Raw genomic sequence first — 14,929 nt, 5'->3', positions numbered from 1 at the left:
TAATTACATTTGTGTCATGCAAGGCAGTCAGCGGGGGAGGAACCTTTACATCCAATCTACGCTGACTGCCCTTATTTTATATTATTTATTATGTTTTATCGATCTATTTATTTATTTATCAATTTTATTTATATAATATTTTACCGTTTTTATTATAATCTTATTTAACTGTGGTGCATGTCTCAAGAGGCATTCAGTAGGGGACTTTTACCTTCTACTCAGGCTGAGTGCCTCTTGTGTTTCTCGTTTTGTTTCTGTTTTGATTTATGTTTTCCTTGTTCTACCCGTGTCTGTCCTGGGGCAGCTGGCGGGGGAGGACCTTTTACATCCAACCTACGCCAACTGCCTCCTTGTTTTAAGTCTGAGATTTTTAATGAATGTGTGTATTGAATGAATGCATTGATGAAAGTAAGAATGTTTGGCGTTGTTCGTAATTACCAACTGGTTCTGTTTTGCTAGTTCCATCGTGAGGGGGGGCATCCCGGTCGCCCTACCCGCGGGAGGGTTGCGCTGGACGGTCGCTTCACCGGCCGGTCTGGCGTGAGGCTCTTGCGGGGAGGAGGCTAGGAGGCCGCCAAACTCATGGAATGCACGCGAAGAGTGCCAGAGGGGAGTTAAGAGTAAGGTCGGCGGGTCAGATATGCACGCTAAGTGCGGTTCCAGACCCGCCGGCTGGAGAAAGAGGGGGTGAGTTTAGTCGGTAGGCGGCCTCGGCCCGCAGTGAAGCGTGCTGGACTGAATCCGACACACCTGGGACACCTTCCCAGAGGGTCTTTTGAAGATTCTCACCTCCAAAAAAAAAAAAAGATAATTACAAACAAACAAACTAAAATCTAGCAATTTAATTTGTCAATATTTTTTCTGTAACAGTACCATTGCTACGAGGCTGGTTCTGAAGTGCATCTTTGACACCAGGTCAGAACATTCTTGAACGGTCTCTTCATGTTGCTTGATGGACCTTGTTCAAAGTTTCATTACACAGGTTTGGGTTGATATACACTCTAGGTCTAGGTACCGTAAACTATATGAACAAGGGTCCTTTATAGTCGAAAAAAATATCAACAAAAAATGAATGACCGCACGCTGATTATTTTTGGACGGCTTCTTAACATAAAACCCTTTTTAAATCACCATTCTTAAAATCGCAGTCAAATACAAATGATAGGAACTGATCAGTATGACGTTTACAAACATAACTAACCTTTCAAAATGTCAGTTTAGTGATTAATTATTGTTTCCAAGGCTAACCTGGCCAAAGATGGGTTTCAATTGAAAAAGCGTATATTTATATGAAGTGTCTGATGTATTTTTGATTGATGTTTGTAGGTTGGTAATCTCGAAGACGGAGAATATGAACTGGAGATTCGTGGTACCGGAGGAGCCGATTTCGTTACCGGTTACCCGCTGCAGTTCCTCAAAAAATCGTATACAGTACTTGTCCAAACCGATAGGCAAGTGTACAGACCTGGTAGTACCATTCTCTTCAGAGCTATTGTATTAAACTCTCAACTAAAACCAGCTGCAGAGGTCAGGAATGAACCATTGCATATATTGGTCTCCGTAAGTATAGTAGTACCGGGTATGTAAGAGACTCGTTAATGCTTAGTTCTGCGAGGTGCTATTGTTCGATGTGTGAAATTACATAAACAAGGGATCATTTCATAAAACAGATAGATCCTTTGTTTATGTAATTTCACACCTCGAACAGCAGCACCTAGCTCAGTTAAATATTAATGAATCTCTTAGATACCTGATACGAATATAATTTTTGTTAAAACCAAAAGCAGTTTGTAAACTTGTTAAAATTATAGGATGGTTCTGGCAATGTAGTGAAGGACTGGAGGAGAATTGAGGCTGTGAGGGGAGTCTTCACTGGCGAGGTGAACTTAGGACAACACCCCGTTTTAGGCAAGTGGAATATATCAGTGGAAATACACGGACAGACCTATCACAAGTCCATCGAAGTTGTTGAGTATATTTTGCCAAAGTTTATGGTCAATATTGACTCCCAAAGACACGTTACCTTCAAGGGTAATGTCATTAGAGCAAAGATTGATACAAAGTAAGTATACTTCCCTTACTTTTTTATATGGTAGAGTTTTTTTAATACAAACAGTGAATATGTGTTTGCTATCCTTTCATTACTTTTATTTTTAGATACAACCAAGGGAATAAGGTAAAAGGAGAAGCTACAGTATCAGTTTACCCGACCATATACTCCGGAGTAATCCAGCCCATATTCCAGAACCCTATTCGAAAAGTTTTCCCAATTGACGGTAGCGAAACTGTTGAATTCGACATAGAACGTGATTTACAGCTCAACGATGAATATGAGAGAATAGTTATTTTAGATGTTGCTGTTGAAGAAAAGCTAACTGGAAGAAGGCAAAACAACAGTATGGAGATACATATTCATAAATATGACTACCATATGGATCTGATCAAGTCGGCTGACTATTTCAAACCGGGGCTGAAATATACAGCATACGTAAGTAGGATTGTCTATTCCTAGCAGGTTCAGTTTGGATTTGGTTCATGGTATTTGTAATGAATTGTTTAAAGAGTACTTAAGACTGGGAGTGCCGTGAAAATTGCAAAATAGCAAAAATAACAACAGGGCCTACCATATATTTAATTTTTTCAAACGGTACACTACCGCATATACAGGGTGTCCAGAAACTCTCCCGACAAACGAAGACCGGATATTCTTCAGATAATTTTAAGACAATTTAACGCAATTCACCTAGTCCGAAAATGCTTCCTAAGAGAGCTAGAACTCTTTGAAGATGGCGTCTTAGAATTAGTTTTTCTTAAATATCTCCAGAACGCTTCTATTTAAAAAAACGAAAACTGGTACCCTTACTTATCTTCCAGAGATAAATCGACTACATTAATTACAAATTTCTAGTATCAGTCATAGGCGCTCGTTTTGGGTAGGGCAACGGGTATTTTATCGTATAACTTTTTTATGTTTAACTTCTAAGCATTTTTTACACTGGATTATGAAATTGTGAGGTATTCTAGTACTAAAAGGTACTCTTTCTTTAAGTCGGTGGGATGCACCGTTTTCTAGAAAAATCGATTTCAAAATTTTTTTTTGTTAAATTTGAAAAAAAAAATTAAAAAAAAAATATTTAGAAAAACGGAAACTGGTACATTTATTTATCTTCCAGAGTTAAATCGATTCCCTCAGTTGCGAAATTCTAGTACTGGTCATATGCGTCCGTTTTGGGTAGGCCAACGGTTATTTTATCGCATAACTTTTTTAATTTTGATTTTTAAATATTTTGACACTTGGTGAAAAAATTATAAGATATTCTAGTACTAAAAGTTACTCTTGCTTTAAATCTGTAAAATACACCGTCCTTTTTTGAATTTTTTTAAATTTCTTTTTAATTCAATGAACGAAAAATGTTCAAATCGATTTTTATAGAAAACGGTTAATCCTACCGACTTAAAGCAAGAGTACCTTTTAGTGCTAAAATACCTCAGAATTTAATAATACAGTATCAAAAATGTTCAAAAGGTAAAGACAAAAAAGTTATACGATAAAATATCCGTTGCCCTACCCAAAACGGGCGTCTATGACCGGTACTAGAAATTTATAATCGATGAAATCGATTTATCTCTGAAAGATAAATAAGTCTACCAGTTTTCGTTTTTCCAAATAAAAGCGTTCTGGAGATATTTAAGAAAAACTAATTCCAAGACCCCATCTTCAAAGAGCTCTAGCTCCCTTAGGAAGCATTTTAGGACTAGGTGAATTGGGTTAAATTGTCTTAAAATTATCTGAAGAATCTCCTGTTTTCGTTTGTCGGGGGAGTTTCTGGACACCCTGTATATAGTTACCTCAAGAATTGACAGTCGATGATTATTATTGCAGATTAGCCTTTTGACAATGATCTTCCTTTTTTCGATTATGTGCTATTTTGAGATGGGCTACATTTCACAAAAATATAACAGTAAATTGGCATAATTTTCATTAATATGCATTAAACAATCCCCACTTTATCAACAGTCATAGTCAAACGAGGTGGTCTGTAAATGTTTGGGGGGTACCTATTGTTGGGGACTATGTGATTGACCCACTTTTTTGTCGGCTGTGTGAATGGTGCTATATATCTGGATTTTCTGAATAACCATTTGCTATCACTACTGCAAAATGTTGTACTTAATATTCTGCAAAGAATGTTACAGTCTGACGAAAAATTCACCCTGTATATAAAGCAAATAATTGTCAAGTATCAAATCAAATTATGCAATATTTTAATTTGTTCTAATAAACAGTTTGTCTTATTATTGGTTGCTATTATAGTTTTTGTTCAATCAATGTTTTAGGTCAAAGTATCCAACCACGATGGCACACCAATAAAAATCAATCCTCAGGAAGTTATTGTTAAACACGGATATTCCAGAGTAGATGAAGTATATGAAGAAAACAGGTACACTTTAGATAATAATGGTTTTTTGAAGCTGGAATACCTGACTCCAGCTAATGTTACAAATGGAACTGCATTGAGAATAGAGGTAAGAAAATACGTACAAAACATTATTTTACAATTTACTTACCATATTATACTTTTTTTGTTGACTTTATGTCGGTCTATAGTCCCGGCTATAACTAGTAAAACAACATTTTTTTGCAAAAAGTAGTCTTTATTCATCAAAATAATCTGCTTTAGCGCTCATACTATCATTTCAACACACTTCTAATTTTTCGATGTCGCCCTTGTAAAACACAGCAATTTAAAGTCCAATTCGTGCATTTCTGTTATCGTTTTCATATATTTGTGACACGGTGCATTGTCTTAGCGAAACTGTGAAATAACAATATGTTCTAATAACAAATCGCTATATTTTGACAAATTTAGAGTATCAGGTATCCCTTGCAACTTTACTTTGTGCTTTTCTATAATAATTTTCAGTTTTTTCGATGTTTTCGGAAATAACTGTATCATTTAGCCTTCCAGACCACTCAGCATCATTGGTGTTGGTAGACCGTGTTTTAATTCAGAAAATTATCTTTTAATAATTGTAATCGATAGAGCAGCCTCCCGGTAACACTTTTCGAGCCATTGCTCAGTTTGGATGGTATTTTTTCCCCATCAAATAATGATAAATCGATTCACGAAATTGCTTTGAATCCATTGTTCACAAAAATCTCAAAAGTAGCCTCACTTGAAGCATGTAACTGGATAAATATTAATCCGAATGATATGCAATTTTGACAGCTTGCTTTTGAAGGATAGCTACCTAGGATGGAAAATTCATTAGAGTCGCCATCTCATGGTTCGGCCCGGACTTTATTTATTTATTTATTTATTTATTAAGGGATGTCCCCATTTTTACAAATAACAAAAATAAAGTATCCTAACCATAACACAAATACTAAACTAAGTATTAAATAATTAATAAATATTGTTAAACAAATGATTATAATTTAAGTAAATTAAAATTCATGAAAATATTATTAAATGAATATCTCTGACAATTAAAATCAAATGAAATGAAGACTCCAAGGTAAAGGTCACTCATCTTCGATTCCTTACATACTCAGTCAGGCAGTGCTTAAATCTTACATATCATGTATCCACCAGATCATAAGATTGACTAAAGTCATTTTCAGTGTCTGAATCCTGTTAATTGGAGAGAATTTGCCATAGTTGGTGTGATAGTGTTTTATAGAAAATATGGGCATGTCTCTTTTCATAAAAAACATATTGTTCGACGCGCGACGTGTTTAATTTGTTATTTTTAAGTAGATATATTGATTCTAGAAGTTCATCTACATCTAGCTCTATCAGCTGGCAGATGAAGTTATTAGTTAGGTGAACGGTGAACGTATTATACGGTGAACCAATAAATATGACAATGCTAATAACACTTTTGCTGTATTTTAGGTTGAGTTCCGCGATCTCAAAGAAAGAAGCACTCCCATTCCAGCCGCAGTCTCCTTCAGTGGCAACTTCCTCCAAGCCACTCTAGAAACCGACCGCCCTATCGTCAACCTGGACGTGGATATTTCGGTCAACAGCACCAAGCCAATGCAGTACTTAAACTATATTCTGATGGCGCGCGGAGATGTGATCAGTACGAATAGTTTTCAAATAGAGAACCGAAAGCAATTCAATTTTCACTTTACTGCCACTCATGCCATGGTTCCTGTTTGTCATTTGATCGTCTATTATGTAACTGAAAATGGAGAAATGATTGGAGATGCTTTGGATATCGAGATCGATGGTCTCCTACAGAATTTTGTAAGTAATTTTACACCATATATAGTCTAGGCGCCAGAGGGGTCACCGTGTCATATTCAATTCTGACGGACAAACTCAACGGTTTCTTATGGATTTTGGGCTGCTGATTACGAATTTCGAGGAGGGATTTCGATCCGAGTGGTCAAAAAATTGTTATAAACAATTTAATTGTTTATAAATTGTTTATAAGGCTCTGGCTCATAAACTAAAAGAGATAAAAAAATGTTTCACATAAAATTTGTTCCTTAATAAAAAACGAAGAAAAAACCGTTTACTAAACTTAAATCTAACAATTAGAACTCAAGATATTGTAAAATTAATGCACAATGCAAATTGCAAATTGCAAAATAAGTATTTTTCGAAGCTTTATCGATCGTAACTCGGCTTCTACGCATGCAAATAAGTCTTAGAAAGCGTCGTTTTAAAGCTTAGTTAACAGGCTTCTAAACAAAGTTTATTAAATTACTTGATCTTCATTTGTTTTAAAGTTATACCCGTTTGAAGTTACAATTTTCTTAAAAATATTGTACATTCATTTGTTTATAAGGGTTCCAACCAAATTTGAGCTATAAACATTTATACTTTAATGAACAATAATGGTAGAAAAACTCAAAAGGAACAATTTGAGGTTATGAAAATGTTCATAAGTTTATTTTTGGCCAAGATGTCGATATTTGAATGGCGCGCGCTATGAGGAGCAAGATCGGCTCACCGCGTAAAGGTTTACGCGCTAACTTCTCGATGCAAATTATAATTTCTATGTATACATACGTTATCCTCATTTTTCATTTTTGAAGATCCTAATAAAATTTTATCATATAATTCTTATAATTAAATCATCATACTGTACCGCGTATCACCTTTCATTCTATTTACATTGTCTTCTATTTTTTGCACTAAATGAGAAAAAAAACATTAAAAACTAATATTTCAGAAGTATAACTAAAAAGTAAGTTGATATTATTTATTAATACTATTTTTACAACCATTTTTTTCATGCATCTGCAAATCTGCATAGAGATATACAGGGAATATCAGCTTTTTTACATCTGCATAAGTTCTTAGCGAAATTTTAACAGTTACATGGTGGTACAAGTCTGTTCTTGTAGGCAGTAAAACTAAAACTTTTTGAGGCTTCAGAGTCTAATTATCTATATGATATCCATATAAAGTGGATCTAGTTCTTTTGCAGCATCATCAAGTCCCGTCAATTGTGTGTATCCGCCACATCATAAATGCTCGTTTTATATGCAATGATGATGCTGCAAAAGAACTCGATCCATTTTTATATGGATATCACATATTGGCTCATTTTCATGCGTAGAAGCTGAGTTACGATCGATAAAGCGTCGAAGAATACATACTTACTTGACTGTGAGCCAATCTTGCGCCTCATAGCGCGCCATTAAAATATCGACATCTTAGCCAAAAATAAACTTACGAACATTTTCTAAGCTCAAATTGTTCCTTTTGAGTTGTTTTATCATTATTGTTAATTAATGTATAAATGTTTATAGCTCAAGTTTGCTTGACACCTTTATAAACAAATTAATGTACAATTTTTTAAGAAAATTATAACTTCAAACGGGTATAACTTTAAAACAAATGAAGATCAAATAATTTAACAAACTTTGTTTGGAAGCCTCTTAATGAAGCTTTAAAAGGACGCCTTATAAGGCTCATTTGCATGCGTACAAGCCGAGTTACGATCGATAAAGCTTGTAAAAATACTTATTTTGCAATTTGCAATTTGCATTGTGCACTAATTTTACAATATCTTGAGTTCTAATTGTCGAATTTAAGTTTAGTAAACGGTTGTTTCCTCGTTTTTTATTAGGGAACAAATTTTATTTGAAACATTTTTTTATCTCTTTTAGTTTATGAGCCAGAGCCTTATAAACAATTTATAAACAATTAAATTGTTTATAACAATTTTTTGACCATTCGGATCGAAATCCCCCCTCGAAATTCGTAATTAACAGCCCAAAATCCATAAGAAACCGTTGAGTTTGTCCATCAGAATTGAAAATGACACGGTGACCTCTATTTGGCGCCTAGACTAATAGCATATGTACTTTAAAACACTTTTCTTCTTCTTCTTCTTCTTCTTCTTCTTCTTCTTCTTCCTTTCTTCTTTTTCTTTCAGTAACCTGTCCAATTATCGAACGTTGGCGATCATGTTGACAATAATAACTTTATTTACGGCAGCTCTAAACAGATTAGCTGTGGTCTCTTGATACCAGTCACGGAGATTTTGGAGCCAGGATGTTTTTCTTTGGCCTAGGCCTCTTCTTCCGGCGATCTTGCCCTGTATTATAAGGTGTAGAAGGTTATACCTCTCTGGATGTCTCATTACATGGCCGAATTATTGTAACATTCGAACTTTTATTGCTTTTGTTATTTTTGTGCTCTTATTCATTCGATGTAAAACTGTTTCATTTTTTATTCGATGAACCCAACTGATCCGTAATATTCGTCGATAGATCCACATCTCAAATTCCTTCAATTTTTCATTAGTGTCTCTGTAAGGGTCCAACTCTCCATGCCATACAGCAATGTGGAGAATATGTAGCAGTAGTATGGTATAACTAGGCCCAAACCCAGACATCCAAAGTCAAAGTTATCCTCCAACACCAAATTGTTCTATATGGTCCACATAATGTTCGGAAAAAAGTTACACCATTTTGAGCGTCGGGTTTGGGGGGGGGGGGAGAGGGGGGAGAAATCGGTGAAATCGTAGTTTTTTACGTTTTTCGTAAATATTTCCAAAACTATACGATTTAACATAAACAACCTTCTTTACAAAAATGTTCTACATTAAATTTTAAATAAAAAAGGCCCTATGCATAATCCTTCTAGAATTAACGGTTTCAAAGTTACGGAGGTAGTATAGTATAATTGGTCCAAAAAAGGCCTAACCTAAACATCCAAAGTAAAACTTTTCCTCCAACACCAAATTGTTCTATATGGTCCACATATTGTTCAGTAAAAAGTTACACCATTTTGAGCGTCCAGTTTGGGGGGGAGATGGGGGAGAAGTCGGTAAATTAGTCGTTTTTTTACGTTTTTCGTCAATATTTCTAAAACTATGATTTAGCGTAAACAATGTTCTATAAAAAAATGTTCTACATAAAATTTAAAACAAAAAAGGTTCTATAAATAATTGTTATAAAATCAACGGTTCCAGAGTTACGGAGGGTGAAAAGTGGAGCTTTTCGATACTTTTTATATTTTTTGGGCAATTTCCTACTGATTTTGTTTAACAGGATTGGGTTTTATAAATCAAATTTGCTATTTCAGTGGCCGATGGTATATTAGTGATAAGCCCTTGAAGAAACGTCAACCTCACCACCCAAAATAATCATCAATTGCCCAAAAAATATAAAAAGTATCAAAAACCTCCACTTTTCACCCTCCGTAACTCTGGAACCGTTGATTTTATAACAATTATATACGGACCTTTTTTGTTTGAAATTTTATGTAGAACATTTTTGTATAGAATATTGTTTACGCTAAAGCATAGTTTTAGAAATATTGACGAAAAACTTAAAAAAAACTATTAATTTACCGATTTCTCCCCCATCTCCCCCCCAAACCGGACGATCAAAATGGTGTAACTTTTTACTGAACCATATGTGGACCATATAGAACAATTTGGTGTTGGAGGAAAACTATTATTTTTGATGTCTGGGTTAGGCCTTTTTTTGGACCAATTGTATTATACTACCTCTGTAACTTTGGAACCGTTCATTTTAGAAGGATTATGCATTGGACCTTTTTTATTTATAATTTAATGTAGAACATTTTTTTATAAAAGGTTGTTCATGTTAAACCGCATAGTTTTAGAAATATTGACGAAAAACGCAAAAAACTATGAATTTACCGATTTCTCCCCCCTCTCCCCCCCACAAACCCGACGCTCAAAATGGTGTGACTTTTTTCTGAACATTATGTGGACCACATAGAACAATTTGGTGTTGGAGGAGAACTTTCACTTTGGATGTCTGGGTTATGTCATCTTTTGGATCAATCTTATCCATACTACAGCGCATTAATCTGATTTTAAGGTTTAACGTGATATCTCAAGAATTTTCTTTAGTTTATAGAAGGCAGCTCTGGTTTTTTTTTAATGCGTATTCTTATTTCTCTATTTATATTCCAGTAATCGTTAACGTTGATAGAGGCTTTCAATTGTTTATTATACAAAAGATCCTACACATGTAAGTCTACCTCTATCAAATCCCTTCTAAAAGTCGATCTAATATAGGAATGATGCGTTATTGTATTCTATTGTGTTTATTCAAAACAGTGTTTCCTAATATTATTATGTATTATATTTAATTTCTATATTGATATATTCTCTAATTAGTACATTCTTTCACGGTTTTTGCTGTAAATTTTAAAGAACCGCTTAGATTGACATGAAATTTGGCATACGCATAGCCAACATGTCAAAGAAAAAAAGTGATATGGTGCCGATGTGTGCTTTTGCCCTGGGGGTGAGTTTCACCCCATCTCGGGGGTGAAAAAATATATGTCCAAGATAAGTCCCGAAATGGATAAACTGACTAATTTTAAGCAACTTTTGTTCTATAGAGTTTTTTCACCAAGTCAATACTTTTCGAGTTATTTGCAAGTGAATATGTTCATTTTTCAACAAAATAACCACGCTTTTAGACGGTTTTTCGCAAATAACTCAAAACCTAAGCATTTTGTCGAAAAAAATATTCTTAACAAAACTATAGCCTATAAAAAAGTGAAACAAATGGTGTATACATTAGGTCTATATACCTAGCAAAAGCAGAGTTACAGCTAATGAAAAATAGGTTCATATTCGAAAAATTACAAATAGAATAATTCAATGTGAAATATTCAAATAATGAAGCATTATTGGGGAAAATACATTACAACTTTTGTGTGTTTAAAAAAAACTTTATTTCTGTTTTTATAAGAAAAATTTCTAGCATCAATTGTAAGCAAGTTACGCTCAAAATAAAGTTGGTCCCTTTTGTTTTGGCAAACAAAATTAGGAAGATCACCCCCCAATTAGCAACTTAAATGAAATAAATCGTTACCGCTTCACAAGTTACTTATTTACTTATGTTGTGTTTATATGATCTGTAAGTTTCATCGATTCAAAGTGCTTATTTTTGAAAAAATTTGTTTTTTAAAGTAAAATTTTAAAAACGTTCATTTTGAAAAAAATGCTTTTTTTCAAAATAACTTAAAGATTGTTAGAGATACAAAAAATCTTAAACAATAAAAAAGGTTGGCTTTACTTTTCTGAATACTTTGTATTTTTTGTTTTTCTGTAAGACAAAAATTGGTTAGGATTCGGTGTTTCTAAATTTGCATACACTCGTGATAAGTGACTCGTTCAAGCCCTTTTAACTACAGCTTTTTCAAAAATAAGGACTTTGAACCGATGAAACTTACAGATCATATGATCAATACATACGCGAGTAAAAAACTTGCGAAGTGGTAACAATTAAGTTCATTTGAACTGCTAATTAGGGGGTGATTTTCCCGATTTCTTACCAAAAAAAGGGACCAACTTTATTTTGAGCGTAACTTGTTTACTTTTTAAACACTTTAAAAAAGTTAAAATTAGTTTTCCCCAAAAAAGTGCTTCGTTTTTTGGTTATGGCACGTTAAAATATTCGATTTGGAAGTTGACGAATATGAACCTATTTTTCATTAGCTATAACTCTGCTTCTACTAGGTATAGTAACCTAATATATACACCATGTTTTTACTTTTTTACGTGCTATATTTTTGATAGGAATTTTTTTTCGGCCAAATACTTAGATTTTGAGTTATTTGCGAAAAACCGTCTGAAAACGTGGATATTTTGTAGAAAAATTAAAATATTCACTCGCAAATAACTGGAAAAGTATTAACTTGGTGAAAAAACTTTATATAACAAAAGTTTCTTAGAATTAGTAATTTTATCCATTTCCGGACTTATTTCGAACATATATTGTTCAGCCCCAAAATGGGGTGAAACTCATCCCTAGGACAAAAGCACACATCGGCACAATATCACTTTGTTTCTTTGACTTATTAGCTATGTATATGCCAAATTTCATGTGGATCCATGCGGTTCTTTAAAATTTAGATGTTTTGCAATATTTTACCTTTAAAGAACGTACAGTGGAACCCCGATAAGTCGGCCCCCGATAACCCGGAAGTCCGGCTAACCCGGACCGATTTTCATCAGATAAACATTTTGATTTTCAATATTTTGTATTTTTCAATTTAATTGTGGCTTATTTCCAATCAAAATAGTTAATTATCAGACAAACCTTTCAACAATAAAAATGTATGTAATATAATATTTGAGAGATAATGTGTATGTGCGTAATTTGAACTATACGATATTAAAAATGACTCATAGAACACGCCGCAGAAACAACAGCCACCTGTCTGTAGTATCTATTCCTTTTTATTTCAAACTGTCAGCATTGTTTAGGAAAGACTATTTAAAAAATTCTTTTATAAACAATGGTCTTTAGTATTGTGTGTCTTGTATTGTTCGCTTCCATTTGCTTACGTTTGGGTTTGGTGTTTTTTAGTAATTTTAATGAGTAGGTATTACTGTGAATACTGTGCATATTTATAAAAATATTACATGTTATTTCAATTCTAACGGAGTTTATCTGTAAGTATACCGTATTTTATTAATTTTTACCATATTCTCCGGCTATCTCGGATTTTCGATAACCCGGATCGGTCGCGGTCCCGATTAATCCGAGTTATCGAGGTTCCACTGTACTAAATGTAATGACAATACATATAGTGGTTAACGTTTGTTTGTCTTTTTTAGGTTGATTTCCAACTCAATACTTTTGAAAGCGAACCAAACCTTGATGTAGAGTTTACTATCACAGCTCAGCAGAATTCTTATATAGGTTTAATGGCTGTAGATGAAAACGTAGCACGTCTGAAAGACGGTTATGATCTGTCATTGGGAAGTATCGCAGAGGAATTAAAGATGTACGATGTGGCCCACGGAACACCGTATCCTCATTTCCGAAGTAACTCCAAGATGAAGCTATCGTGGTATCCTGGAGCTAGCAATTTACACAATGCTATATTTGTAAGTAACTTTCATATGCTTTTAAGGTCTATACCTATATTTGTTATAGTTGGTAAGTTTGGTTAAGGGACCCTTGGTATACATGGTTTCCCAAACTAAAATACACTAAGCATTAAAATTAACGCACCACCTTAAAAATGGGACAGTTTTGATGTCTTGTATTTCCTAAACCTGTTGTCCGATGTGAGTGATTTTTTTAGCATATTATAGCTTACTTCTTCCAAAAATCGGTGTAATAATATTATTGCTAAAGAGGTAAGTATCATTGTATACCGGGTGTAACAACGACCGTGTGTTTTTCCTGAAAGTTCGCATCACCCTGTGGAATATTCTAGCATATATAAAATACTGAAATTAAAACTCAACTATAGCCTCAGGTTTTTTTAACGTCATATTTTTTTATTCATTCGTTTATGTGGGATAATAAAAAAGTTAGGTACTTTAACAACTAGCCATGTTATTCATCAATACCGGGTGTTTCTAAATAAGTGCGACAAACTTTAAGCGGTAATTCTTCATGAAAAATAATGACTGTTTGCTTTATAAACATATGTCCACAAATGCTTTGTTTCCGAGATACGGGATGTTGAATTTTTTTTCATACAAACTGAAGATTTATTTATTGCTCTAAAACTGGTTGAGATATGCAAATGAGGTTTGGTAGATTTTAAGAGGTAGTTATTGCGCGTTTTTTGACATACAATTAAGAATTTTATATTCACCATTGGCGTGCATACGGGTATAAACATTTTAGATACATCCCGTATGCACGCCAATGGTGAATATAAAATTCTTAATTGTATGTCAAAAAATGCACAATAACTACCTCTTAAAACATACCAAATTTAATTTGCATATCTCAACCGGTTTTAGAGCAATAAATAAATCGTCAGTTTGTAAGAAAAAATTCAACATCCCGTATCTCGGAAACGAAGCATTTGTGGTTTATGGACATATGTTTATAAACCAAACGGTCATTATTTTTGCATGCAAAATTGCCCCTTAAAGTTTGTCGCACTTATTTAGAAGCACCATGTATTCATGAATAACATGGCTAGTTGTTAAAGTACCTAACTTTTTTATTATCCCACATAAGCGAATTAATCAAAAAGTAGAATTTTAAGAAAGCCTAAGAAAGCCTAAGGCTACAGTTGAGTTTTAATTTTAATATTTTATATACGCTAGAATATTTCACAGGGTGTTTTAAACTTTGAGGAAAAATCACAGTGTGATTGTTACAATCGGTATGTAATGACACTTACCTGTTTAGCAATAATATTATTAAACCGACATTCTTGAAGAATAAAGCTATAATATACTAAGAAATCACTAAAATCGGACAACAGGTTTAGAAAATACGAGACATCAAAAATGTCCCATTTTTAAAGTGGTGCGTTAATTTTGATGCTTAGTGTATTTACACCTTTAAAACTCGGCAAAATAAACGGTTTGAAAAAAATCCAAAAAACGGTCGATTTTTATATCGAAGGGTACCAATTTTTATTCAAAAATAATTCTGGCAGCTTTAACCCTATATTGGGGGTGGCAAATTCTCACAAATAAGTCAAATAAC

General features: G+C 33.8%; 1 protein-coding gene across 1 annotated transcript in view; it reads left to right on the top strand.

Annotated features, from left to right (window-relative positions):
* LOC114324284 (thioester-containing protein 1 allele R1) overlaps positions 1-14,929 on the top strand; it is a 59,783-nt gene that overhangs the window by 20,615 nt on the left and 24,239 nt on the right. Inside the window, exons 3-8 of the mRNA XM_028272085.2 lie at positions 1,327-1,560; positions 1,812-2,062; positions 2,158-2,488; positions 4,339-4,527; positions 5,901-6,257; positions 13,084-13,356. Of these exons, the coding sequence (XP_028127886.1) occupies positions 1,327-1,560; positions 1,812-2,062; positions 2,158-2,488; positions 4,339-4,527; positions 5,901-6,257; positions 13,084-13,356 (1,635 nt within the window). The remainder of the gene's footprint in view (positions 1-1,326; positions 1,561-1,811; positions 2,063-2,157; positions 2,489-4,338; positions 4,528-5,900; positions 6,258-13,083; positions 13,357-14,929) is intronic.

This window comes from Diabrotica virgifera, chromosome 1, assembly GCF_917563875.1.
Source record: "Diabrotica virgifera virgifera chromosome 1, PGI_DIABVI_V3a".
Classification (NCBI taxonomy): Eukaryota; Metazoa; Arthropoda; class Insecta; order Coleoptera; family Chrysomelidae; genus Diabrotica; species Diabrotica virgifera.
This window is presented reverse-complemented; position numbering and strand designations above follow the sequence as displayed.